The sequence below is a fragment of the Colius striatus genome, chromosome 7 (genome assembly GCF_028858725.1).
Source record: "Colius striatus isolate bColStr4 chromosome 7, bColStr4.1.hap1, whole genome shotgun sequence".
Lineage (NCBI taxonomy): Eukaryota > Metazoa > Chordata > Aves > Coliiformes > Coliidae > Colius > Colius striatus.
In genome coordinates, this window is record NC_084765.1 from 197,702 (window position 1) to 224,701 (window position 27,000).

The window sequence follows — 27,000 nt, forward strand, 5'->3', positions numbered from 1 at the left end:
GCTTTTAAATGAGGAAAGGTCTACAGGAGTGTTAAACCTCTAGAGTCTGGTATCATCTGAGCAAAGAAGAACCAACCACACACCTCTGCACTGGTAACACCAGTGTCCCTGGGCAGCAGCACTCTCTGCAGCATGCTGTCCACACCTCCTGGGGAGCCTGGCCCAGGACACAGCCACCCAGTCCTTCCAAGGAGCAGTCTCCTGTGTGCTCATCCCCTCAGACACACGTGTTTGGGAGCCTGGCTGATTTCCCACAGAGCCCCACACCTTCAGCCCTAACCAGCAGGGCTACAACACACAAATGCCACGTCCCCTGCCCCTTGGGAAGTCTGGGTTACCTTACACCTGAGGCTTCTCTTCTGGGATTCAGAAGCTTGGGTGATGTTTATTTGTATGCCTTGGGCTTTCCGACTTGCATCTCTTGAAGAAAACACCTTGAGGGTCTTCTGTGTCCCTGAGCTCCCGGCACTGCCCTTGCAGGGGGTGGCCAGGAATGAGCCTGGTGCTCTCCTCCTGGGCAGGGTGAGCTACGAGTCCCTGCGCCAGGCAGAGCTGTGGGACCTGCGCCGTGACCAGTTCCTGGGCTCACGCCTGCCCCAGGAGCCGCGGCCTCCCCGCTGCCTGCGGCTCGCTCTGCTCCTGTCAGCACCAGGGGCTCGTCCCTGGGGGCTCTGAGCTCGGCCTCTCCTCCTGTGCCGTGCTCCGTGGCCCTTGCTGCTGCGGGGCCTGCGCCAGGACCGGCTCCTCCCTGAGAAAGCCGTGGCAGCTCGCTGTGGCCTTGCAGCCCGTGCTCGGCCCTTGCTCCTGTGGGACCTGCACTGGGATCGCTGGGACCTTGGAGTCCAGCCCCTGTCACGAGCAGCACCCTGAGCACTCCTCTGCTGCCTCCTGCCATGAGCACCCCTCTGCTGCCTCCTGCCACGAGCACCCCTCTGCTGCCTCCTGCCACGAGCACCCCTCTGCTGCCTCCTGCCATGAGCACCCCTCTGCTGCCTCCTGCCACGAGCACCCCTCTGCTGCCTCCTCCTGCTTCTAGAGGAGTTGTGGCCCCAGGGATGTGGAGCTTGTCTGTGACCATTTTGGTTCCTCTTAAACCTTCTTTGGCCTCTCTGTGGGCCCATGGCATGGCCAGCACCACGGTTCCTGCTGAAAGAGCTAGGGTGCCAGCGCTGTGAGGAACGTCTCCTCCTCCTCCTCCTCCTCCTCCTCTCTGCACTGTGGCATTGAGACGTCCCTCTCTTGTCCTTCTGGCTGTAGTAGTGGTGGATTCCTTGCCTGGGGAACGTGTGTCGAAGACGCTTCTGGCAGTTTGGGCACACGGGTCTGGTCTTGCCCCACTCCCACAGACACAGGAAGCAGAAGCAGTGCCTGCATCTGCTCACACAGTCTTCGTCGGTGGAGATGTCCTGGCAGACCGAGCAGGTTGGAGCTGCAGCAGCATCCTGCGGCACATCCTTGGGGACGGCGCCGGTGCTGTCAGCAGAGGAGTTCTCTTCCCGTTCTGCCACGTCCCTCTCCTCCAACGCCATCTTGCCTGGCAAACAGCACAGCACCTCGGGATGAGGCCCCTTCGTCCCCCATCTGCAGACACGTCTGTCTCCCACGGAGGAAGACAGCGCTCTGGCCCTTCAGCAGGGTCAGAACGATGCTCTGTGACATCACAGGGCTTCTCAGCTCCCCACAGCCACCCCACAAGCCCCTGCCAGGAGCTCCCTGTCCAGGCCTGGGGTCCCCGGGACAAGATGGGAGCAGACAAGCTGTCTTTGGGTAGTTTCCCTCAAGTCTCTCACTCACCATCCTGAATAAACGTTTATTTTGACCAGTGCCATCGCAGTATTTGCTCTAACTACAAAGCTGTGTGCATGCGGACCCGGCCTGCCGCATTTCAGCCTCTCTCCTGTGATCTTTCACCGGTTACCACATGAGACTCATCACAACACTCGGTGTCTTCACGGCTATACGGAGCGTGCTTCTGTCCCTCATATGCACGTTAGGGGCAGCCATCCTTGCTTCTTAATGCCTCACGAGGGTAAATGTAATGAGTGCATTCCGGTTTAATGAGTTCATTGCCGTTTAGTGAGAGCGTTCCCGGTTGCGGAGGCAAAACCGCCACAAGCCGCGACGAGATCCCGCCGCCCCGCTCTGCCCCCTCACGGCTGCCCGCCACCGCAAAGCCCGACGGGAGGCGTAGTCCCTTGTCCGCCCCGCTGTGGCGCCCCCCCCACCGCAAAGCCCGACGGGAGGTGTGGTCCCTTGTCCGCCCCGCCCCGCTGGCGGCTGCCGCCACAGAACTACAGCGCCCAGGGAGCGTCACGGCCGGGGAGCGGCGGCGCGGGCGGGAAGCGCGGGGCGCTCTGGGAGCTGCAGTCCGGGCGCGGGCCCGGCGCCGCGGCCGACCCCGTTTCCCGGCGAGCGGAGCGGAGCGGGGCTGGGCCGCGGAGCGCCGGGATGGCGCTGGGACAGGACGTGCTGCAGCTGGACCTGTACGGCCTGCTGGGCCTTGGCGAGAAGGCGACGGAGAAGGAGGTCAGGGCTGCGGGCCGGGAACCCTGGCGGGGAGGCCGGGGCCGGGCCCTCCCTCGGCGCGTCCAGCCCGGCTCCCGGCCGCGCCTCTCCCTCAGGGCCGGGGCCGGGAGGCGCCTCGGAGCTGGGGCTGCGTTTGCGGCTCCCCGCGCGTGTAGCGGGGCTCTTGCTCGCAGCGCTCTGCTCTAGCGGCGCCGCTGCTGCGTTGCCGGCTGGAAAAGCCCGTTTGGCTACTGATTTTGGCTTTGCCGCACTCACTCGCCCTCCTGCTAAAGCCTCTGGGGTGAGACCTGGCCCAGGGAGAGGGTGACGCCGCTTGGAGAGAGCTACAGGATGTATCTCGGACAAGACCTTCTCTCCTAGCGCTTGTCGTGGGCCTTCAGAAGGAAAGCTCCTGCTGTGTATGCCGAAAATCCAGTTAGGCTGAGGGTGCTGTAGGGTCCCGTAAACCCTCTTGTTAATTCCGTGGGGCTGCAACTGGCGTGTTTCCTTCTCTTGTTAATTTAATTGGTAAATCTGCCCTAAACACAGGGTTTGAGCAACTGGGCTGGGAAGGTGACGATTCAAGGGACGTAGGGCTTTGTTCAGCTACCAGTAGCTCTACCCGAAGTTAAACTAGGAAGGAAAGCTTTAATTTTCCTCCTTAGGCTTTGTCTCTTTTTTTTTTTTGGAGGGGGGCAATGTCATTTTTTTGTGTTTGGGTTTGTTTTGGTTCTTTTTTTTTGGTAATACAGCAGTGTGAAACTTGGGAGCTACAGTCTGGGCATAGCCAGGAGGTGTCTGAGGCTGCCTGGAAACTCCACACAGGTGAAGCCCCAAACAGGGGAATGAGCACAGGACTGAGTGAGGTGAAACACAGTGTGCTGATCCTGAATGTGAAACAACCCAAAGACCCTCCCTCCCCCAACCCCAATTTGTACATGAAGCAGCACGGCCAAAAGAGATGAAAAAAGGGAACAAGACCGTTGAAGTAATTTAACCTCACTGTTGAGAGGAGCCTTTTCTGAGCTTCCCAACGTTGGACACTTACTGTAATAGGTGTGACTGATGCACAGAGGGAGACTTGCCTCCCTCTTAACTGGAGCCTTGCTTTGGCAGGAGATGGGCTCAGCTGTTCCCCTTCCCAGAGCTTTGTCCAGCAGGCGGTGCCAGTGCTTATCCCCTCGCTTTGTGCAGGCACTGCTCAGCACTAGAGCAGAGCAGCGTTTCTTCCTTCCCTTTCTCACACACAAAGTGTCCCTGAGAAAGGGATATCGCTTTGTTAAAAGCGACTGAGCTCAGAAAGTTGTCATTCTTTCTTTTGAAGCGTGGGAGAGGTTACACAGGTCTTTGGTCAGAAGTTTTTCCCCTTGCCAAACTCTGATGTTGGACAGCAAATGGTTCTTTCTCTGTCCCAAGGTTGCAGCTGCAAGAATGCAGCATCTCTCTAGCTGGGAAACTGCCTCGGTGAACAGCACCTGGCTTTGGTCATGAGCTTTGATTGCACTCTGGAGTGAAACATCTGGCTTTGAAAAGTTTAGACTGATCCAGAGTACAGCTGCCAGCCTGCACAGTGCCCTGGGCTCAAATGCCTGTCCCTGTACTGAGGCTGAAGCCTGAGCCTTTCAGCATTCCCTTGCTGTCACAGTAGGCTGCTTTGCCTTTTGATGTGAGGGGTGATGGAGCTATTGGCACTCAATAATGGTCTTTATCAAGTGGTCTTTATTTTCTGGGGGGCATGGAGGCATACAAATGAGTGCTGGTTCAGTCACAGCCTTCTGCTTATAACAGGGAGGTGTTTCCCAAGGTGAGCAAAACCAACAGCAAAAGGAATCCCCTGAACAGTGGTTTTCAGTTTCTGCAGTGGATTCTTTGGTCTGTGTGTTTTGAAGCTGCTTTTCTCAGCACAGAGTGAGCAGCAGCAGCCACTCACTCTGACCCCTGGCCCTTGCAGGTGAAGAAGGCGTACAGGCAGAAGGCCCTCACCTGTCACCCCGACAAGAACCCCGACAACCCCCGAGCAGGTGAGATGGGGCCGTGCAGGCACACACAGCTCTTTGTGTCTTCACGTGGGTGGGACTCCTGCATGTGGCTCTGCTTAACCTCAGGTCTGTCTCTGTGTGGGATTAAGGGAGTTCCCGGGTGTATGCCATGAGAAGCGTGCACGTGCAGGACTAAGAGTTACTTTCATGCCTCTGGAGAGCTCTGTGTTTTGAGATGGAACATGTACATGTTGGGTTTAGAAACATCAGTGTTAAGTCAGTGCTGAAGTTATACTTGTACCTCTCCGAGTCTTCCAGCATGGTGCTTGAGTCCCAACCCTTTGGGACTCAAAACTCTTTACTCTCTTTACTCCCTTTTCTCCCAAACAGTAATCTCTTCCCAGTGTTTACTGACTGGTCACTGCTTTGGTTCATACCCCTCACAGTCAAAACTTCAGCAGCAAGCTCACAAATCATATTATCTATGGGCAATACCCACTTTTGTCTGTTAGAGACAAGGCTCTGACTCTGTGGAACTGAGTATACCCAGACTGTTAGCAAGGTCTGACTTCTGCAGCTACCCTGCATTTCAGTTTCATGGCTGCAGGTAGCAGAAGAGGATGTTGGCAGCAGAGAGAGAGGGGAGCTGGGGGCTTGGATGTCTGCTGGAGGCTGAGAAGTGGTTTGAAACAAGGAGACCTTTGGCTTACATGTGTAACCCTGCAGGAAAAGGGTCAGCAATACTGCTGCAAAATGCAACATTTCAGTGTCAGGTGGGCAAGCTGCTGATGTGAAAGGCAGAATTTGTCTGTGCCAGTGGACTTCAGGCCGGCTGCAGGCTGAGTAACACGTTGCTGTTGAATGAGTGTTTCCAGGATTTCTGTTCAAAGGAAATGGTCCCAGCTTCTGTCTCTTAATTTACACTGAAGTTTATGTAACCAGTGTTGCCCTTGAGGTGATCCTGGCTCCAGGATGCCTTACCAATGCTCTGGGAAGATTATTCTTGCTTCTGGTGTTCTGTGGGTCTCTTCCACGGGGGACTGTCTGGTTCACCTCCAGCCCACTTGCGTCATTTTCTGTTTCTTACCCTTTTTTCTTCTCATTTCCAGCGGAAATCTTCCACCAGCTGTCTCAGGCCTTAGCTGTGTTGACAGATGCAGCAGCAAGGGTAAGGATCCCCATCCTGTGGTGGTGCTGGGCTGGGTGTGGTGGTGCTCTGTGCCAGCATGCTGGAACAGTACTGGAAACTCTCTCCCTGTGAGTGTAAGTCTCCTCTGTGCTTCTCCCTGTAGTTCTCTGTGAGATGGAACAGGAGTTGCCAGATGAGAACAAGTGTTGTCTCAGATCTGATATGTTCTGCCCATCTGCTGCAAGGGCAAGATGCTGACTTTAAAAATGTGGTAGACTGGGGCATGTCCCACTTGAAAATGCTTTGATTCAGTGGTTGAACTCCCATGACAATGATAAATCACACCTGGATGTGGCTGCTAAGGCTCACAGCCTTGCTTTCCCTGGGGCACAAGAGGCTGCAAAGTGAAAAGCTGAATCATAGTTGTGATCTCCGTCCTGTTGCTGCTCAGACTCTCTTCTTGCCCTGAGAAGTGCTTGAATGCCTTACTGCTCACGGCCTGGAGAGAATCTGGACACGTGGAGGGAGAGAATAAAAAGGAGCAAGTAGCTGCATCCAGATAAACCCAGGAGAAGAGGGTGTGTCACAGCTGATACGATTTAAAACCATCAGATAACTCCTCTTTTCAAGCACCAGCAAGGCTTGTAGTCTCCCCTCCAAGGGACAATCAAGCTCTTGCCATCCAAGAGCTTTTTGGTTTCTGCACTTCAAAAAGAAAGAAGTGTTTAGCAAACTTGAGTTTATAGAACAAGAGCAGAGCTTTCCTGCCCAGCTCTTCTGCAAGTCACATTGGAGCTGGTCTGTTCTGTGTAGGTTGATGAACAGATCTCAACTGGTTTAAACGGGTGCCAGTGAAATTACCAGTTTAACCCAGTTCTTAAGGCTCTGTAGTGCTAAACGAGTGCTGGTGTGTTATTGCTGCTGAGGAGTTGTGATGCTCTTTGATCTCATGTGTTCATGAGCCAAACGTGTCTGGGGAATAAACCTTTTCCTTTTTAAACCTTTAGACCTTTTCAGTTGTAAGACTTTGCCCTAAACCAAACCTCATCTGTTACCAGTGCCCCTGAAGCTACTTCTGGCTTGTTCAGGAAAGCAAAATGTGCTTCCCACCTCTGAAGATGGGTCAGCCTTTCTCTCCAGCACGCTCTGCAGTTATTTCTGGGCTTCTTCGCCCTTTCAGGCTCCATCTGGAGATCCTTGGGCCTCTTCTCGTGTTTTCAGGGTATTTGTGTTAACTTCCAACACTTTTAGGAGGAGTGCTAGCAAGAAGCAGGAGATGCTTCACCTCCACTTGCCCCGTTTCAGTATCTGATCTCACCTTCATTCCCTGCTTTGTCTGAGCTCTTCTGCTCTCACAGCTTCACCCTGTTGTGTGGTTCTTCGACAGGCGGCGTATGACAAGGTGAGAAGGGCTAAGAAGCAAGCTGCAGAGAGGACACACAGGCTTGATGAGAAGCGCAAGAAAGTAAAGCTTGGTGAGAAAATCAAAGCTTCATTTTCTCTTGGCTTGAAGTCTCCATTAGCTGGGTTTCTTCTGCTGCCAGAGCTCACCACTGACGAACCTGCTGTCCCTTAGCAGTGCCTGTGGTTTCTTTGTGCCCACTGCAGTGCAGCGGCCATCTGAAATCTCCCTGCCCAGTCATAGCTGGGGCTGGGCCTGCTCTGGGAAGGAGTTGGTGCCTGTTAAGGCTGCTGGTGCGTTGATGTGCCACCAGGGCAGGGGAGAGGTCGCAGAGCTGTCAGGACTCTACTTACTGGTGTGGGTGTAGCCAAGTGTGTGGTCATTCCATCCACCTCTGGGCAGCAGTCAAAGTTCTCTCTGGGCTGTTGTAATTTTGTGCCTTTCTCTGCAGATCTTGAAGCCAGAGAGCGAGAAGCCCAGGCCCACGAGAGTGAGGAGGAGGAGATCAGGATAACGAGATCATTAGAACAAGAGGTAATGAGCAACTCTTAAGTTTCTCTGCTGCTTTTGAGAGGAGTTGCCGAGAGTCTTCACAATCATCACGAAACCCCCGTGATGAGATGCAGCAGATCTGTGTGTGGCCGTCCCTCAGCCTTTTGGATGAATGGGCTTTATGAAGGCTGTACAGAGAGGTGTGTAGAAGGAAAGTGTGTCAGTCTTGGGGTTTAATGTTTTTGTCTGCCCAGCAGACAATACCAGCAGCTCAGGGGTTCTCTGCTGCCTCAGGGGCCTGTGTCACTAGGGACATGAGGGGTCCAGTTTTCTCAGCGCTGGACCTGTCACGGGGGAGTCTGGGGGTGGGTTGTCCCAGGAGATGAGTGGATATACCCAAAGACAAAAGCTGTCCTTGTCAGCCTTTAGCTGGCACGAGCCAACCAGAGAGCTGTGCCCTCAGATGGCTGTGCTGTCTTCCCCTCTGCTGTAGATAATCCGCCTGCGTGAAGAGGGCTCCCGTCAGCTTGAGGAGCAGCAGAGGCTCGTCCGAGAGCAGATCCGGCTGGAAAGGGAGCAGCACGCCCAAGGTGAGGATGGGGAGCCTGCAGCCAAGCTTCATGAACGTGGGACTCCAGCTCACACAGATGCAGCCTCTGACTTGCTCACATTGCCTTATCTGGGATCCTACCTGGCACCCTTTTGGAGTGATAAGTCAGGGGGGTGGTGTTTGTGTGGGGCTGAACTTTGTGCTGAGTGCTCTTTAGCCAAGCAGTTCTCACCCGTGTCCTTCTGTCTTTTCCTCACTGTAGGCAAGCAAGAAAGAAGTGGAGCAGAAGGCAAAATAACTCCGAAGCTCAAAGTAAGACATCTGTATAAAGCTGGGCTTTGGGGAGAAGTGATAGAGCATTGTGCAGCTTTGGGGAGCAGCAGGGACACCTCAGCTGTGCTGAGCGGGCACTTGGAACAGTGGAGGTGAGGTTCCTCTGTCTAACGTGCATCGTGCGTATGAACAGCACCTCTCACTGCCTTTAAAGCACCCTTCCTCTCTCACACTTTTCTCTGCTGTTTGGCCTAGGGTTTTGAGGCTGAAGTTGAGTAGGCTCTGCTGTAAGCACAGGGAAAGATCTGCTCATTACCCTGACACAGCTCTTGCGGTGCTTTCAGGCATCACCTTTGTTGATTCCACTGAATTCTCCCTGTTGCCCAAAGAATTTGTGCCCTGTGCACGTTAGGATGCTGCAGTCCCTGTCGTGGCAGTTGTGGGAGTGTGGCTGCAGAGTGCACTGTGCAGGTGGCAGGAGCTGCACTGAGTGTGGCAACGTGTGTTCACATGGACAGAGTTAACGTGTGATGTTTATTTCCCAGCTAAGGTGGAAGTGCAGGAAGGAAGACGAGACGAGAGGAGGCTACTCAAAGGATGTTCTGTTGCAGATCCTACAAAAGGTGCTGTCTGACCCTCCCCTGCTCTCAGCAGTGTGAGAAAGGATAGTAAATTCTGGGAAGCTGCATATGGAGTGGAGTGTCTCGTTTTCTTCTCTGTTGTCCAGCTTTCCCATGCAATTCTCAGAGCTCATCAGCATGATCCATTAGCTGTGAGCTGTTCCTCAGCTGACACCTCTGTCTCGCTGCCGGCGGGGACTCCTGCTGAAAGACTCTTCCCACTGGCTGGTTCATGCCCTCTATCAAAGTTAGTCTGGCTCTGTGGTTATGGTGCACTTTTGCCTTCACTGGAAGAGCTCTGCACTAGCTACTGTGGGAAGTTCAGAGGCAGGAACAGAGAAGCCTTTGATCTGATTAATCCCAGCATATCATCTTTGATTTTCCCTTCATGCGAGTACCTCCTGTAGCTCTGAGTCTGTGCTAAGCAGCCCTCTTGCTGCTTGCTGGAAGCAAAGTGTGTAGCTGCCTGCCTCCCTAGAATTGTTTGCTGGAGGGACAGAAATGATGACAAGTTGGGATCGGTGGAAGCATCAAGAAAGGCAGAAAGGGTGATGGCTCAAGCCTCATGTCTGTGGAAACACGTGTTTCCTCTTTGCCTTCATTTCATAAGCGAGCTCGGCATCTCCTCTGGGTCTGTAATTAACTCTTCTTTCTTTCCTGACAGTATGGAGATGTGCTCAACTTGCTGGTCTCAAGCAGGAAGACTGGGAGTGCAGTCGTGGAATTTGCTACAGTCAAGGCTGCTGTAAGTCTGGTGGAGACCTCAGAAGTGTGCAGTGGGCTGGCGCTGCAGGAGGGAAGGGTTGGCAAGCTGGAGGGGCTGCCTTGTCGTTCAGGCAGTGGAGAAGGAGCAACTGGAATCTAAAGGTGCAGATGCATGAAGGGAGTGGCAAAGCTGGAGGCATAGACCCAGAGCAGGTCACGCATGTAAACAAACAGGCTGTGCTATAAAAGGCTGAGGGAGGAGACACTGCTTTACAAAGCAGGCACTGAGCTGTTTAATGAACTCTCCATAAAGGTGAGGTGGGCTTAATGAGGTTTAGAGGTTAGATCAGGCATTTGCAGTTTGGAAGAGATCAAAATATCTTGGCTTGCTGGGAGTTACAGTAATTCCTGTGGCTGTGGAAGCAGAAGTCATCAGCTACCCTGCACTTGAGCAGATGCATCAGCTGAGCCTGTGCAAGAGCCTCTGTTCCTTGGCCCCTCTTCTTTCCCTCCTGCCCACATAATCAAAAAATCCACCAGAACTGTCTGTGACCTGTTTATCAAAAGTACTGTCAGGGATGTGTTCTATCCATGCTTGATGCAGACATGAACCCTGAAGGGTGTTTCTCATGCAGGGCAGCTGTGAAATGTTCGTTGTTGGTGCCCTACTCGGGGCCTTGATGTCAGGCTGAGCTGGAAAAATGTTTGTCTGTTAGTGGCCTGTGGGGGAGCAGGGTCTGAAATTCAGGTGGTGATGGAAGAACCTCTTCATTGTTAGGAAATGGCTGTGAAGAATGAAGTTGGCCTGGTCAATAATCCTCTAAAGATTTCCTGGCTGGAGGGGCAGCCCCAGAACAACCCCAGCACTGTCCTTTCTGACAGCACTAGTCGGCCCAGGACTTCCCAGGTAAGCACACATAAGCTGCTGTTACTTCAATCTGTTTCTACAGCAACCTAAATTTATCAGTGAGCTTTGCATTGATGGGAGGAGGAGTCAGATGTCCAGTGGAGCTAAAAAGAAAGTCTCACTGGAAGGTCTGCCTTCCTGATGAGCCTTTCTGTGCCGAAGCAGCGCCTTTTGCAAAGGACCTTTTGCCAGAGCAGCAGCTCGCTGGGAACACGAGCTGTTTGGGTGGCTGGATCTTCACACAGCCTCACTCTCTGTCTTCCAAGTGGAAAATGAAAGTTGTTCCTTGCCCAAAGCCTCTAATGCCCTTTCTGTCGTGCTTTGACAAGGGGAGTCCTCAGGCTGGCAGCTGGTTGTAATGAGCCTCCTAGAAGGTTTCCTTAGGGAGGCTTGGTTACTCACTGCATTCACAGGGGGGTGACATTTCAGTGCTGAAAGGAAACCTACAGGGTCTGCAGGAGGAAAAAGGAAAACAATATCAAATTAAATATCCCTGTGGAGACCTAATTGTCTGGCTTGGGCCCTCTTTGCCAGTGTGGTTACTGCGAGTGCAGGATGTTTGTTATCTCTTAATGGCTTCCTGTTTGTTTCACCAAATAATCCCTCTGGAGCAGTTGCTCTTGAATAACAAATGTATTCCAATCACAAAGCACACAGAAGGCAGTAACATCTAGTGGTTAAAACACAGAAACCATTCTGAGGAGGTGCTGCAGCATTGGTTTTTGGCTCTGCTCCATTGCCCCTTGCTCCTCTGGCCTCTGGAGTGGGAGGTGTAGCTGCTGCTTTTGAAGCGTGTTATGTTACACTTTGCTCTGTAGCCCAGAACTGGTTTTGTGCTCCTCCTGTCTCCTGAGCTAGTTGCAACCCCATGGCCCCCAAGGTGTGAAGGGACCTGAAATCCTTTGCTGGTTATTTGAGTTTCAGGCCAAATGTCGTGTGACACATCCCCCTCTCCCCTGTGGTATAAAGATGTGAAAGATGTCCTTGCTGAGAGGCCTCCTGCCCTAGAGGTGCCCTTAGTCTGTGTGTCTGTTTCTCAGTCAGCCGTGTTCACGACCTAAATGTTTAATCAGCTTGCAGGACTCTTCAGTGGGTTCACTGTCCTGACTCTCAAAGTCCCTTACTCAGCAGAGATGTATTTATACACCAGAATGCCTTGTTGTTATCCTGGATTTGTTAAGGGCTATGTGTTTTCCCTTGGGATGCATCTTCTTTGTGTGAACAGCGTGGCCTGAGGAGCATAGTTTTCCTGAAGTCTCAGGCACAGGCAGTTAGAGCATCGTAACCCAGGAGCCAGGCAGGTCTCCATGCACAATGTGGAACCAGAGTCCTTCACTCACAGCAGGTTCACAGAGGTGCCCTGAGTGTTAGATGGCAAATGGGGTGTGGGGTGGGGTGTGTAAAAGCAGAATCCAATCCAGTTTACTTGAGTTTCTTTTGCTGTTAGAGAAGGAGAACTGGCTCGTTCGTACCTCAGGGGGTTGCTGGTGCAGTTGGACCTTGGTGGTGGATTGTTGCCTCTGTGGGTTCAAAAGCCCTGGCTTTTGACTGAGTTTGCCTTGGCTTGTTTCCATGACTAAAGGTGGTTGGTAGCCTCAAATTGGTGGGGAGTCCTGGCCAGTGACTTGCATCCTTTCCCAAGAACGGCACTGCTGATGCTTGTCTGGCCTCTCTGCTGCCTTTACCCATAAGCAGCTGCAGTGTCTCTGGTTACATTGCAGTCTTGCTGTCCAGGCTAAGATCTCCAAGCTCTGGTTCCCACTTTTCCTAGTTCCTGCTCCAGACCCTCCCCAAATCCTGTTGCTGCTTCCTCCAGGATGCTTCCAAACTCCATAGTGTGGTGATAGCTTCTCTTGGCTGTACTGCCTCACAGTGACTATGTCTTTGTCCTCAGCTCTTCAACTCTAGATCATGCAAAATGAGCTTTCAGATAGCTTTTGTCACTGCCTCAGCCTACTCCCTGCCTCATCCTTTCATACCCAGTCTGGCTTCCCAGCCATCAGGGTCCACTTCCAAGCTGCACCAGTCTCACTGTGATTTAAGCTGCCCTCGCTTCCTGTTTGCTGCTCCCTGTTTGCTCCAGCTCTGTGCTAATGCAGCTCCTTCCCTGCTCTGCTTCAGAGAACAGCTGAAGACCTGCATCGTTCTCATGGCAACATGCTCTCTACTCATCTGCTTCCGAGCTGTGTCTGCTCCCTGCCTGGGGTAGTCAGCCAGGAGCTGTGCTCCAGAGCCTGCTATTAAGGGACAGCCACATGCTAACTAGACTGAGAGGGCTTTGGAGGCAGGTCCCAGGTGGAAACAGGCTGATGGCTGAAAAGCAGGGCTGTGAGGAGGCACTGAGCTGGAAGATACTTGCCTCCGCAGTCTCGGTCAACTTGTTTTCTTGTACAGCAATTTGTGCAGGCTGCCCAGCAGTTCCTGGAGCGCTGCTGGAGCCCAGCCTTGAGTCCTGCTTGAATTAGAAAAGCTGTGGAATGGGCAGTGTGACTCTAGGCTGTTTGAGAGCAATGACTCTCTGGTTGCTGCAGCTCTGAGCTGGATGGCTCCCAGCACACCACAGCTGTTCCATGCTGTGAAGAGTGCGTTTTGCCACTCCAGCAGCTGAGGCACTCACTTCTGGGAGGGTCTTCCTTGCACCTTCAGTAGTGGGAGCTCCCTGCCAGTGCCCCCTGTTCATTTTGGGCTGTTCATTCAGCCACATCGAAGCCCTGAGAAGAGCCTTCTGTCTGGCACTCCTGCATCTTTCCTAAGCTCCTTTCAGCTTTCATAGAGTTTGTTCTATATTATCTGACTTTACAGCCTGAATGTGGGTCCAGGAGGTTAAGAGCTGTCTGTGCCTTCTCCAGGACGTCTCTGTGCCCTTTGCTGTAGCTGGTTATCTGGGTTGGTTTGTGTGGGCTTTTTCTTTAAAGAGAGCCCTAGGATCTAGCCCAGCTGTGAAAAAAGCCAAGGGTTGGTGAGCCACTGGTTTCTGCTGTGTCCTTTTAATAGCTTTCCCTGATCCTGGTTAAATGTTCTCAGCCTGGCAGAGCCCTTGCTGCTGGCAGCTCACGGGCTGAAGAGCTGTTCATCTCCACTCTGGGTCTTGACCTGAGCTGTGTGTGCTCCCCTCGTGGGGAAAATGAAGTACCAGCAGCTCTAGCCTGCTGCCAGCCCAGAAAAGCAGAGCCACGCTGCTTCACCACCCTGCTAAAAACCTGCCGTGGCAGAGAGGCCAGATCTCAGCCACTTACAGAGAAGGGACCCGTGCTTTTGGTGCCTGGGCTTTTTCTGGCTTGCCACCAATGAAATGAGGCAACAAGACGCTTCCAGACACAGACACATTTATTCTTCCATATCTGTACAGCTGATAGATCAGTGCATGCTTCACACAGCAGTACCTAGAGAAGTTCCTTCTCCTGCTAGCAGGGTAAATAAACTGCTGCTGCTGTATCACAAGCCCACGTGGGTGCTTACCTGCTTCCAGGCTGGCAGTGCCAACTGCACGTGAGTTTAGGGGAACTGAGACCCCCACGGGAGAAACAAAAGGAATGGCTTTGATTTGTTTCACATCCAGGTGTGGCTGGAGAAGAACCACCAAAACACCAGTTTCTGTCTCTTGACCCTTGTGCCACAGCCATGGCTTTGAGGTGCAGCGCTGCTGCCTCCTTGCCAGCTGCCTGCTTCTCCTCCAGCCGTGTGTGCTGTAGCCCTCTGCGGCGTTGCAGCAGCTTCCCCAGCACAAGGAGTCTTTTGCCAGACGGTGCCGTCCTTCCCTGAGGAGGAGATGCACAGTCAAGAGTGGGGAGCTCCCACTGTGGAGAATGGGAACGTGCCCACGGGGTTCCGTCGTTGGGCACGGAGCCTGTGAGCTCTGCCCCAAAGGGCTCCTTGGCAAGGACGAGGACGGTCCGTGGTGGGTAAGGCGAGGACAAGACGGGCCACACACAACAGGGACGCTGCAGTACCCTTCCTCCTGCTGGGGCTAGAGAAGCTGGCAGCAGCAGTAAGCAAATGGGAGGCGTTAAATACCTTCAAATGGCGTAGTCTCTGGGGTTCTGTTTCCTGAGGGTCTGCAGAACATCCTCGAGGAGCGACAGCCCCAAGTCCACTTTGAAGGACAGGAAGGGATCGGCCAGGTCAGAGAGAGCCGAGCCGTTCTGGGCACCCGCCCCTGCGGTCCCGCAGTCTGTAGCCTGGTCCTTGTGGAACTGAGTTTGAGTGGCTTTGTGGTACTGGTGAGCAGCATCAGGAAAGGAGATGTCAGAGTGAGAATCCGTGTGGTCGATGATGTTGGGGCAGCTGGAACTGTCCAGGTACAGCCGCGGAGGCTTGGGAGGCGCCTGTGCCTTGGCGAGGTTCTGCTCACTCTGACATGACAGGTAATCGGACTTGTCCTTCAGATCCCTCAAGCATTCCCTCTTCTGGCACTGCCCCTCGCTGTCCAGAGTGTGGCTGTTCTGATTCAGGATGATGACTTGGTTGCCCAGCTTTTTGTGTCTCCTGAGTGAGAAACGCCTGAAGAACGTCGTGGACTTGATGGAGCCTCTGCGCCAAGTATCCATGCCGAGGGAGGGAACTGCCGGCTCCTCTCAGTCAGCCCCAGGCAGGATCAGCAGCCAGCCATGCACCAGGAGCAGCCTCCTCCTTCCCCGTTCCCGGAGCTGCAAGGAAAACACAGAGGCCGGTGCTGCAGGAGGCGCAAACCTCCCGCCACGGCCCCGTGCCGAGGAGCGACCGGCCCGGCTTCGGATGCCGAGGAGCCTCCTCCCTCAGCGGAGAAGGAGCGGCGCTGCCTGAGCTTGGGAAGCGTGCTGCAGAAGCAGGCTGGTGGGGAACAGCAGAGGCACACAGTCACCATGAGAACGGCTGCAGAAGCAGGCTGGTGGGGAACGGCAGAGGCACACAGTCACCATGAGAACGGCTCTAATCTCGCCTCTAGAACAGAAGGGCACCGTGGTGCCATGGTAACCAGCCACCCTCGTGCTGGAGGGCACGCCATCGGCGTCCTGGTGGGTGGGTGGGAAGGGAGCCGGTGACTCAGTCACACCGAAGGGAACCGAAGAAACAGTCAAAGGGGAACGGAAAAAGCAACACATGGCAGGTGTAGAAAGACAGGCATTAGGAAAATGGGATGCAAACCAGACTTACGTGGTGAGGGAGCAGCACCCCGGGGCCACAGGCGGAGAGGAGAAGCTGCTGAAGCACCCCAGAGCCCCGACCACCACCTTCAGCAGGGAGCGCTGGGACGGGGCAGAAGCGAGTCCAGGGAGGGCTGAGCCAGGCTGGGCCCGGAGCGCTGCGAATCCACAACGCCTCCTGCTCTTGGTGTGCCTCCTGTCGCTGCTTCCCAGGCTGCAGTTCCTTGTGTGGATCTGTTTGTTTTGAGCCAAGCCCTTGCTGAGTCAGCCACGTCAGGAACTGGGTTTTACACCATTGGTAATTGCCAGGATTGCAGGAAGTAGGTGTGTGGAGCGGCAAAGCACCAGCCCACGCTGCCACGGGAGAACACAGGCTCCCTCACAGGCTCCCTCACAGGCTCCCTCACGGCTTGAGAACTGCCAAGGGGAACACAGACCTGAAGCCCATCTTGAACCAGGCTGCTGCTTGTCCTGGTGCTCTCCCCTCTGCCACTTGCGTGGCTTGGTGTGTCAGCAGGGCTCCCAAATGAGGCCAGGAGCAGCCTCCTGTCTTGTTTTACATGGAAACCCCGAGTGAGGTGGTGATTCAGGTTTGGAGGGGTGATTCATCTGCGTGAGTCTCAGGCAGGCAGCTTCATTCAGCCGAGCAAGTGACGGTAGCGCTCTGTGGTTAGTGGACAGGAGCTTTGGAAGAAGCCTGCTTGTGCCACTGAGGGCTGATACAATCTGGTGCTTTCTCTGCAAGTCTGTGCTGCGTGGTGCTGAGAGGCTGCTCCATTCATGCAGCTCCTCACATGCCAATTAGGCTGTATTAGTCTCCTAATTTCCCTGAGTCTCTCATCTCTTGTGGGCTTGTTTTGGCCTCGCAGCCAGACACTGCAGCTGGAGGAACCGCTTTGCTGGCACGTGGTAACAAACCTGCCCTCTCCCCATTTCCATGCACACTCTTACTTAGCTATCCTCTTGCCTTCCCACCCCTCCTGGTTGCTGCCTGAGGCGTCCCGAAGCCACGGCTGCGTCCCACAAAGACGAACGTGAGCTTTTCCTTTCGCTCATTCACCCTCTGCCGAGATGCTTTTGTTTCTACCTGAACTGTCAAGCAGACGAGATGGATGTTTCCAAGCATTGCACTGCTTTGGGTACACCCAAAATAGTCAGGCCACCTACTAGTGTTCAGTGGCTTTTGAAAGCAGAGTGCCAAACCCACCGCTCTGCTCTGAGATAGCAGCCGGCAGCTGCTGCCTACGTTCATTAGGCAGAGTCTGCAATCAGCTGGGTTGATGTGACAGCTGCTACCACAGAGCAGCAGAAAGGCTCTGAGAGCTTTTGAGAACTAAAACAGGTTTGAGAACGTACCTGGTGGGGGTGTTTTTATTCTCTGCAGCCACTTCCATGGCTAAGCCACGGGGAGGTGTGATGATGGTTTTTATGGCGTTAGCCCTTCTCACGGATGAAGCGTCCCCTGGACTTTGTGCAGCAGCAGAGCCAGCTTGGCAACCAAGGCAGCCAGCCCCAGGCAGCAGAGCCCTGCTTCCCCACACCCCACCTTCCTCCTGAGCAGGGAGGAGCTCCAGCAGCAAGGGGGGAATTCTGGCTCCCACTCCTTGTCCTGGAGCCTGCAGCACAGGCAGCACCTCACCTGACGTCCCTGGGGTCACACGGCTGTGAGGCACCGTCCTGACTCGAGTGGGGCTGCAGCTCCAGGGCTGTGCCACAGGGACACTGAGGGGCTGCAGCGTGGCCAGAGCCAGGCACTGGAGCTGGGGAAGGGGCTGGAGCACAAGGATGCTGGGGAGGGGCTGAGGGAATGGGGGTGTTGAGCCTGGAGAAGAGGAGCCTGAGGGGAGACAGCAGCGCACTCTGATACTCCTCACAGGAGGCTGCAGGGAGCTGGGGTCAGCAACGAGTGACAGGACAAGGGGAAACGGGCTGGAGTTGCCCCAGGGGAGGTTGAGGCTGGAGCTGAGGCAGAGCTGTTTCCCTGAGAGGGGTGTCAGCCCTGTGCCAGGCTGCCCAGGGAGCTGGGGCAGTGCCCAGCCCCCAAAGCTGTGGGGCTGAGGTGCTGAGGGCCGTGGGTCAGTGCTGGGCTGGGCAGGGGGTGACTCCAGGAGCTCCAAGGGCTTTTCTAACCCAAGTGACCCTGTGAGTGTGCTGTGGGAGGGGGCTGGGGCGTTTGCTGTCCCTGAGGGGCTGTGTTTGCTCTCTGCTGCCAGGGCTCGGTGGTGTCGGAGCGGGACTACGAGAGCCTGGTGATGATGCGGCTGCGGCAGGCGGCCGAGAGGCAGCAGCTCATGGAGCAGCTCCGGCGGCAGGACGAGGAGGAGTCCCAGTCCCACACCTAGCACCCAGGAGCTGGCATCTCCCTGCCCCAGCAGCCTTCAGCTACAAAGCTGGTTCTTAAGTCAGTAAACCTCCTTTTTTAAAGCTGTTGTGGGCACACAGAGGCTCGGTGAGGGCGGCCCTGCCCCTGTCCAGAGCCAGGCAAGAAACGGCTGCCCACTGCCACAGGAGAGGGGTGAGAGGTGCTGTCACAACACTGAACCTTGGGCCTTCCCCAGAGCTTGCTCAGCGGCTGTGGATCCAGAAGCCTTTGGCAAAAGCTGTTTGAAACAACCCCCAGAAAGACACTGCTCTCTTGAGAGAAAGGTTTTATTGGTGTTTGCCCTCCAGCAGGACTGGTGCACAGTGCCAGCGCCCCAGCCTGGAAACGCTGCTGCTGTGTGCAGAGCACACACCTGAGACCTTCACAGCGCCTCTCCCTGCTGCCCCAAGGCTGCCTCAGGACAAGCTCTTGGGCCTGAAGGGCTGCTGCTGCTGCTGCCAGCGTTCCCACCTGGGAGCCGAGGCAGCCTGGCTGCCGAGCGCGGGGGTGCTCCGCGAGCCCTGCGTGGGCCTGGCAGTTGCCGCTTGCGTTTTGGGGCTGAGGCTGTGCCAGCCCTGCCCGGCCTCCCCTCTCTCCCCACGGCCTGGGAGAAGGCGTGTCCTCGCCCCACAGCTCCCCAGGCCGCTCTCTGGGGCAGCCCCGGGGAGGAGACGCTCTGAGCTTCGTCCCAGGCGTGCTGCAGCAGAGCCGATTCCAGTGTACAGGGATGGGATTTGCCACTGAGCCCGAGGCAGGGACGGAGCCATCTGCCCTCAGTGCAGGGTCCTGTCTGGTCTGGGCATTGCCCGCTCCTGCTGGGCTCCCGAGGCAGCAGGGAGGGGAAGCTTCCTGGGGTCAGGCTGTGCCTCTGCACCACCCCCCACCCCCACGCCTGCAGCCTGGCTCGGAAAGGAGTCGGGAGGGGTTGGGAGGGAGGGGGGAAGAGAAAGCTTTCTGTGGGTCCTGTGTGAGCTGATCCCCAGCAGGATGTTGCCCAGGAGGAGCTGGGAGCTTGGTGGCTATTCCTTGTGGAGGCACCAGACGAGGGTCTGTCCCACGCCGGTCATGCTCACCACGCGGTACCCGCGGCTCTCCAGCTTGTCCAGCACCACCCGCGGGGCCTCGTTCACGTAGTACTCCCAGCTGCCAGCAGGAGACAGGGAACGGTGAGGAGGAGGAAGAGGAGGAAGAAGAGAGAAGCATTTCCCCGTGGAAGTGACTGTGCCTGGCTCCGAGGCACCGCAGTGAGCTCGTCTGACCCCGCCTGCGCCAGAGCGCCGTGAGCTGAAGCGTGCTGCAGGGACAGATGTGCATGAAGCAGCCCCAGAGAGGGGTCCCAGGGCCTCCCAGCTGGGAACTGGTGGGAAATGGGGGTGATCTCTGCAGAGCAGGGAAGGTGCTGCGGGGCTGAGGGGGGAAGCCCCCTGCCCAGCCTGTGTCAGAGCGCCTCTGTCAGCTGGGGCGGGGGGTTGAGAGCCAGGGCTTGGAATCTGGGGAGAAGAAAACCCCTCAAATGCTGCCTTCAGGCGGGTGTTAACCCTTTGGAAACCCAGGAGCCGTCATTCCTCCAGGGAGCTGCCAGGTAAGGCAGAGCAGAGGCTGCTCTGTGCCCCGGCAGTTGTGTGCTGTGTGTGCCCAGGGACTGAGCCGTGGGCTCTCGGGGCTTGCTGGGGCTGTGTGTGGGGCAGGAGCCATCCCTCCCTCTGGCCCCGAGGCTGCTGCACTTCCCCCCTTCCACCCTGCAGAAAACAGGCTGGAAGAGCAGCACAAGGCAGGCACAAAGCAGGCAGGATGAGGGGGTAGAAGCGGCCCGCTGAGCTGCCAAGGTAAGTGTAGCCCTCAGTGCTGGGCTTGGCAGGCTCTGAGCTCCTTCAGCACAGGCTGTGGGGCTGCAGCATTTACTCAGACAGGAGAAGCTTCATAAGAGTGTAGCTCTTAGATGACTCAGTGTGCCAGATAAGCTGCTAATGATGGGCTGCAGGATCATCCCTCATCTTGTTTGGGCACCTTAACAAAAGGCTCTCCTGGTTTTCATGCTAATAACAATCAAAAAAAGACCCAAAAAGCACTTCCAGAGTTGCTCCTGCTGAGACTGCAAACCATGAATGCAGTGGTGAGTGCTCCTGGAGCACGAAATGGCACCAGGTGGGGGGAAGCTTCTCCTCACCCCCCCAGACAGGCTGTGCTTTGCTCTAATGACACCCGTGGTGCACAGATAATGTGTGTTATTATAAGTGCCTTTGAACTTGGTGCTTTCTCCGAGAGGCTTGCCACATACCCTTCAGATTCACAGGCTGGAGCTGGTAAATGTTATTGCCATGATGCAGAGGCAGGAGGTGAGGCAGGGACTGTGATGGAGGGACCTGAGGAACAGTGGCTGAGCTGAGAGCAGCAGGAAAGCTCCTCAGCACGGCTGTGCATGGTGCAGAGCTGAAGGATCCCTGCTGCCCCTTGTCAGGGGCCTCTGAGCACTTGAGCGGCGTGTTGCAGTGCTGCAGCAGGTCCCTGCTGCTCAGAGCCCTCTGTCAGGCTCCCTCTGAGGTGATGGTGAAGGTTTTGGAGCCCAGGCCGTGTCCTGCAGCTGGGGCCTGGGAGGAGCCGTTGGGCCATGGCGCGGCCCCAGGAGCTCCCAGCCCCGGCTGGAGGGATGTGGAGGGTTGTGGATGGGTGGCAGAGGCAGCCTCTGGGCTGGCAGCAGCCACATTCCAGGCAGGTTGTTTTCTCCACCCACTTGTTGCTCAAGAGAAGGGGAAGATGTGCAGCAGGGACAGAGTGACCCTGGGTGATACCAGGTGGGGCAGGAGGGAGCTCCAAATGCCTGTGGGCAGAGGGAGGGAAGCAGGGTGGGGAATCCACCTGGGAGATGCCACAGAAGGTTCAGATTCCTTCTCCCAAACAGGCCAGCTGAGCTTCCCTGTCGCTCTGTGTCTCCTGCTGGGCTGCAGGGGCAGATGCCACCGAGGCACTTTACCCTTCTTTGCCTTTCTTTTCCACCTGCATGCCAGGGATCCTTCCCCCTCTGTCTCAGGAGCCTGCAGCACTTCTGCCTCCCTGGAGCCACTTGTGTTCCTCCCCCCTCGTGTCTCCCTTCTCCCATTGCATAAGTCCTGCCTGGGCAGGAGCTCAGGCTGCTGCCAATCTCCAGGCCACCCACGGGGCTGGGAACAGGAGCCTCAGCCCATGACTGCTCAGGGGGCAGATGTGTGACAGGGGGCTGTGAGAGGGACCTGTGGGGTCAGGCACTGGCCTGAGCTTGCATTTGGAAAGCTTTCTCTTCAACAGGGGGGGTTATCTCTAAAGTCCCTCCCCCCCTCCATCAGCCAGGAGCTGAGGGCTCCCTCGTTTGCCAGCCTGGTGCCGAGGAGCTGGGTTTTCCCAGCCCTGCTGGTGGGAGCTGGAGCACATGCTGGGGCTGAGAGGCCCGTTGTGTTGGCTGCTGGTTCCCCTCCCACTGCTCCCCTGCACCACAGCGCGAGTGGCCAAGCCCGTGCACAGAGCTGCCTGCTCCTCTCCCTGGTTTCAGCCACAGCTGGGGCTGTGTGACGAGTTTTTGCTCAGAAAAAAAACCAAGGGAAGTATCAAACAACAACAGAGTGGGCCAAGATGTGGGGAACGTGCTGGTACCTTCCCCCAGCTGGCTCTGGTGAAGGCTGGTGCCCACCGTGGCGTGGGCAGGGAGGCAGGCGGGCACAGGGGCCAGGGACTGGCCTCAGGTGTGTCCAGCTTGGGAAATGCAGCTTAATGGGCTGGAGTCAGGCTGCACACAGGGGAAGCAGCCCAAGGAAAGGCTCCAGGAGCTGCTGAGAGGGGCTGTCTCAGGTGTCAGCACCAGGGAGAAACCTGGAGCTGCACCAGACACCGGTCAGGCAGGGCTGGTGCTGAGCGTGGCGGGCGGCTCAGCACCCGAAAGGGCCCAGCCAGAGCAAGGCTGGGGTGAGCACTGCTCCCCTCTGCCCACCCCGGGGCTGGAAGCCCTAGTGAGCCAGAGGTTTGTGTTTCAGGAGTGAGGCTGGGGTGAGGGCAGGCAGAAGGGTTCAGATGCTGGCTGTGCCCCTTACACGTGAGGCAGGGCACGGGGCAGGTGAGCCAGGGCCAGCCCTGGCCTCTGAGGGAGAAGGAGAAGTGGGTCAGGGAGGGGAAAAGGAAAGCACCAAATGAAACACCAGCATCTCCTTGGCTGAGCATTAGCAGCACGTGCAGCAGCATCAGACCAGTCCCAGGCCTCGCTGTGCTGCTGCAGGCGCCTGGTGAGGGCAGGGGCTGGAGGTGAGGAGAGGGGGGAGCCTGGCACGTCGCAGAGATGGACTTACAAGTGGTTCCCCAGCATGTTCCTCTTGGTGGCCCCCAGGAAGCTCATCAGGCTGGGATCTGAGTGCTCGTCCCCAACCATGGTGGGTCCAACCTCCTGCAGGGAAAGGCAGCAGAGCCGTGAGCCCCCTCCGAGCCAGGAATGCCCCTGGGCAGGGACTCAGCCCAGGCAGAGCTCTGTGCCAGCTCCTGGAGGAGAGGAGCCAGGAGCCAGCTCCTGGCAGGGCTGATGGCCCTGCTCTGTGGAGCCCCCACTGGGATGTGTGTAGGACAGAAGGAGCTGCTGCTCACAGCCTCCTGCCCAAGCAGCAGATCCCTGTGTGTTCCCAGGAGAGGAGCATCCCTGGGGCAGGGGAGTGTTTGCCTGTTCCACTCAGAGGCAGCTCTGGGAAGGGCTCATGGGGAGGGAGAGGAGATGAGGGGGGAAGGTGCCACAAAGCAACTGGGGCCCATGAGCACCAGGGGATGTGGGATGAGGAGGGGAAGTGACAGGAAGAGCAGAGGAGTCAGGGACATGGGTCACTTCCCCAGAGGACAAGGCTGTTGCTGTACAGTGCTCTGGAAGTGTTATTGTCTGAGATGTTCCCGGCTGGAGCACTCAGCACCAGGCCAGAGCAGATACCACCAGCAGTGCTGTGACCACTGCCATGGTCACTCCTTCCCAGCCCAGTGCTGGGGAGGAGCAGGGCAGAGCAGCACCCTCCTGCCTGCAGCACCCTCCTGCCTGCAGCACCCTCCCCCTGCAGCACCCTCCCCCTGCAGCACCATCCTGCCTGCAGCACCCTCCTGCCTGCAGCACCATCCTGCCTGCAGCACCCTCCCCCTGCAGCACCATCCTGCCTGCAGCACCATCCTGCCTGCTGCACCATGCTCTCTGCAGCACCATCCCAGCAGGGAGCAGCACAGCCCTCTGCACCCTGCCCGGTAGCAGAGACACCACTGGGACCCACAGCCCCCCACTAATGGGGCTGCCAAGACCTACCCCTTGCTCAGCACACAGCCCTGCTGCCCAAAGCACAGCAGCCTGAGCCCCACGGAGACATGCCTGGGGAGGGGAGTGGCTTGTCCCTGCCCCAGTCACTGCCTCGAAAAAGCAGCCAAGTGCACCCTCCCCTGCCAGGGCAGGACAGAGTGTTTCCAGGCACAGCTCCATGCCAGGGTTCAGGTTGGAAATGTTTGCCTTGGCCTGCTGAAGTGCAGAGTTTCCCAAGTGTCTGGAGGGGAAACGTGCTGCGCTGTGATAACACGGGCTGCCCTGTGTGTGCCTTCCCCTCAGGGGCTGCAGCCCACAGCCACGTGGCTCCTTCTGTCCCTCAGTCCCTCATCAATCAACGGGGAGGAAGCCAAAGATCGCTGCTGCCAACAGACACTGTGGTGCCACAGCATCTCACACAGCCCCAGGGCCGCTCTCTGCTGCTTGTCCCGGCAGCAGCACCTTCCACCGGGCTCCTGCCAGCTTCCTCTTTCCACCATTGCCCCCTTCTGAGCACAAACCCACCTTGTTGGGGCTTTCAGACCTGCGGGTCCCCTTTGTAAGGGGGAAAGGAAGAACACCCCCCCCCCCAGCAGGCTCGTGGCTGGCTGCTCCTGCAGCCCTGGCAGCACAGGGCAGCCGACAGCAGGGATGGCAATAACGTGTCCTTTGTGTCTTTATCTGAGAGTAACAGGCTGTGCTGCAGCTCAGGTCATGGCTGGAGACCTCTGACACTGCTCTGGCTGCTGCACAACAGCCCCATGGCCGTCACCCCCTTCCCTGTGGCCATGGCTGCATTTGCCACCGTGGCACAGCCATGCAAGGATGGGATAAAGCCAAGAGCCAGGACGTGTGGCCAGAGATGAGTTTCTTTGACGTTCATGGGATCCTCCCAACAAGTTTCCCCAGTCCCCTGAGGTGCTGTTCGAGAGGAGAGGGGTTTAGGGGGACAGCAGCTGGGGCTGGGTGCCCAAATGCTCTGCTGGCCCCCCGGGGGAGGGACAAAGCGTCGGGGTGTCGGGAGGTGCGAGGGTGGTTCTGTGTGTTCATGATGGGCACCGGGGGTCCCTCAAATCTGCTCTGGGGCATCGTGCCCCCAGCCTCACCCCCCGCCCCCCCGCCCCAAGCAGCAGCTACGACCCTGGACGGCAGCACAGGCAGCCAGAGGCAGCGCTGCCCGTCGCACCCGGGGGCTCAGCGTGTCCCTCGGCTCGTCCCGGCGGCGGCTGCGTCCCTGTTCCCGTCCCGTCCCATCCCATCCCCGTCCCGTTCTCGTTCCATTCCCTCCTGTCCTGTTCCCATCCCGTCTCATCCCGTTCCCATCCCCGTTCCATTCCCTCCTGTCCCGTTTCCGTCCCATCCCATCCCATCCCCGTCCCGTTCTCGTTCCATTCCCTCCTGTCCCGTTCCCGTCCCATCCCATCCCGTTCCCATCCCGTTCCCGTCCCATCCCATCCCGTTCCCATCCCGTTCCCCGTCCCATCCCGTCCCGTCCCGTCCCCGTCGCATCCCGTCCCGATCCCATGCCGTTCGCACGTCGCTGCCGGCCCCATCCCCGTCCCGTCCCCGCGGGCAGCAGCCCCTCGCCTCACCATGCGGATCTGGGTGCTGATGAGCACGTACGGCATCCTCCCGCCGCCGCTGCCGCCGCCGCCGCCGCCGCGGGACCGTGCCCGGGGGCGGCCCCGAGCGCCCCGCCCCGCGCCCGCCCCCCGCCCTGAGGTCCCGGCGGCTTGAAGGGGCTCGGAGCCGGGGGTGGGGGGTAACCCCGAGTCGTGGCTGAGTGACGCGGGAGGGGGGCACGGCCTCGTGGGCACCGTCGGGCACCCCGAGCCCCGGGACGGCGGCTTTGCGGGCGGGAGGCGACGGGCAGAGAGGTGACAGACGGGGCGGGGGGGAACAAGGGGCGGGAGGTAACGGAGTGGGAGTGAAGGACAAGGGACAGGGAAATGATGGACCGAGAGATGAGCGGGAGGGAGGAGGTGGGCAGGGAAATGGGGATGGGGAGATGACGGAGCGGGAGCCCCGGGCCCTGCGGAGCATCCCAGGTACCCGGCTGGGACCTTTCCCAACGCTCCCCTGCGGCAGCGGCTTTGCTGTACCCCGCGTCCTGAGGAAAGCCCCCATTTCCTAGGGGCTGCAAACACGGGGGGTTAAATCCCTTCAAAAACCGGGCAGGTCCTTTCCTGAGCCCGGGACAGACAGGTGCTTCCTCTGCAGGTGCTGGTGGAGTTAATTCCTCCCTCAACACCCACTTGAGCACTTAAAGTGACCAACATTTCCATAAACCACCAGTAAGCGTTCCCCAGTCTGCACGCACCAGCAGAAACCTCTCCGTGCAGCTCACCACAAACCCTCAGCAAGCTGTGATCAGCTCCTAGTGCTGTTAGGAACCTCCAGAACCAAACGACCGCAGGAGGAGGCTGTTCCTGAAAAGCCCGGGCTGCCCCGTGCCCCATCCTCCCTGCTTGACCTGGGGCAGGTCCCTCTGCAGTGCCCCCGGGTCACTGATTAACTGCAGCAGGGACAAAGGCAGAAAGCTGATGTTTCTACTCAGGGAAACCCTGTGACCAAGCCAAACCTTGCCAGCCCTTGTTACGAGCACTATTACCATGGTAAGACAAAACAGGCAGCGGAGGCTGATGGTATCATCTTCCCCAAAGGTGCCCCAGCTATCCCAGTGTGTTCATTCGGGGCTGTTTGTGCTCCATGGCTTAAACAGCAGCTCATTCAGATCACCTCTGTCCTAAGGCAGGTCTTCCCAATACCCCCCCTGACAGAACAGCCCAGATATTTACCCCTGACTCTTATTTCCCACTGTGAACCTGTGTTTGGCTTCTGATCTGACAAACAAACCCATTGTTGCCTCTGTTACCCAATTAATGAGGAAGAAACTCTTCCCCCTGCGTGTTTCACCCGGCTTGTGTTTGATTTCAACAGGAGCCCCCGAATCCAGGGGCCCTTTGGACCTCGACTGGTCTCTGCTGCAAGCGTGGTGCTTCCTGCTCTCACCGTCCTGCTGGCCACAGAAACCCCCCCAGGTCAGACAGCCACAGCCTCTGCTCTCCCCACCAACCAAAGGGCAAAGCAGCCCCCTGCCTGCTGCCTGGCAGTCTGCTCTGCTGCTTGCTCTGCTTCCCAGGTGGGAATAGGAGAGGGAAATGAAACCAGAGCCTGCACATGGTCTTTGCATATTGAATTTCCTGAGGAGATATTGAAGTGTGGGAGCCAGCCCTGCAGTGGTGTGAGGCTGAGCTGTAAAACTCAGGGTGATACAGCCCAGATGTACCATTCATCACTCCAAAGCAGCTGATGCTCCTCTTGGCTCTGGCTCCCACCAGTCTGCTCCCAGCCCTTGTCAGACACGGGGAGAAACAGGGGCCAGTGGGAGCCACCAGCTTTCAATCTCCCCCAGTAATTCAGATAAGAGAGAAAGGTTGTTTGTCTGTGCCAGAAATCATTCCCTGAAGCAGGAAGGGCTGCTGCTGGCACAGATACCATCTTTAATATCCGTGGGAGCGGGACTGGAGCTGCACATCACGGCCTCCTGCAGCCCCCAGCGAGGATGGGGCTGGGAGCATGGGGGTGTGAGGATGGGGCCCAAGGGATTAGGGGATGGATATGCCCCTGTGCCAGGCTGCCCAGGGAGCTGGGGCAGTGCCCAGCCCTAGA

The 27,000-nt window shown here is 57.1% G+C and overlaps 2 protein-coding genes across 5 annotated transcripts; one reads left to right on the forward strand and one right to left on the reverse strand.

Moving 5' to 3' along the window:
• Positions 1 to 2,344: 2,344 nt before the first annotated feature.
• Positions 2,345 to 18,330, forward strand: DNAJC17 (DnaJ heat shock protein family (Hsp40) member C17). 3 transcript variants are annotated; one of them, XM_061999212.1, is made up of 11 exons: positions 2,345 to 2,526; positions 4,457 to 4,526; positions 5,594 to 5,652; positions 7,001 to 7,088; positions 7,467 to 7,549; positions 8,001 to 8,097; positions 8,320 to 8,369; positions 8,876 to 8,953; positions 9,615 to 9,695; positions 10,434 to 10,562; positions 17,899 to 18,330. In XM_061999212.1, the coding sequence occupies exons 1-11, from the start codon at positions 2,449 to 2,451 to the stop codon at positions 18,025 to 18,027; spliced, it is 942 nt and encodes a 313-aa protein (XP_061855196.1). In that variant the 5' UTR covers positions 2,345 to 2,448; the 3' UTR covers positions 18,028 to 18,330. The 3 variants fall into 3 exon arrangements, with proteins under 3 accessions (XP_061855196.1, XP_061855193.1, XP_061855195.1); XM_061999209.1 differs by lacking the exon at positions 17,899 to 18,330 and adding an exon at positions 14,948 to 15,529 and having other exon boundaries at positions 2,354 to 2,526; XM_061999211.1 differs by lacking the exon at positions 17,899 to 18,330 and adding an exon at positions 14,122 to 14,208 and having other exon boundaries at positions 2,354 to 2,526.
• GCHFR (GTP cyclohydrolase I feedback regulator) lies at positions 18,104 to 24,997 on the reverse strand. 2 transcript variants are annotated; one of them, XM_061999214.1, is made up of 3 exons: positions 24,921 to 24,997; positions 22,358 to 22,452; positions 18,104 to 19,190 (listed from the first exon to the last, which is right to left on the reverse strand). In XM_061999214.1, exons 1-3 carry the CDS (start codon positions 24,954 to 24,956, stop codon positions 19,067 to 19,069), a joined length of 255 nt encoding a protein of 84 aa, XP_061855198.1. In that variant the 5' UTR covers positions 24,957 to 24,997; the 3' UTR covers positions 18,104 to 19,066. The 2 variants fall into 2 exon arrangements, with proteins under 2 accessions (XP_061855198.1, XP_061855197.1); XM_061999213.1 differs by lacking the exon at positions 18,104 to 19,190 and adding an exon at positions 20,350 to 20,865.
• Between the last annotated feature and the right edge of the window lie 2,003 nt (positions 24,998 to 27,000).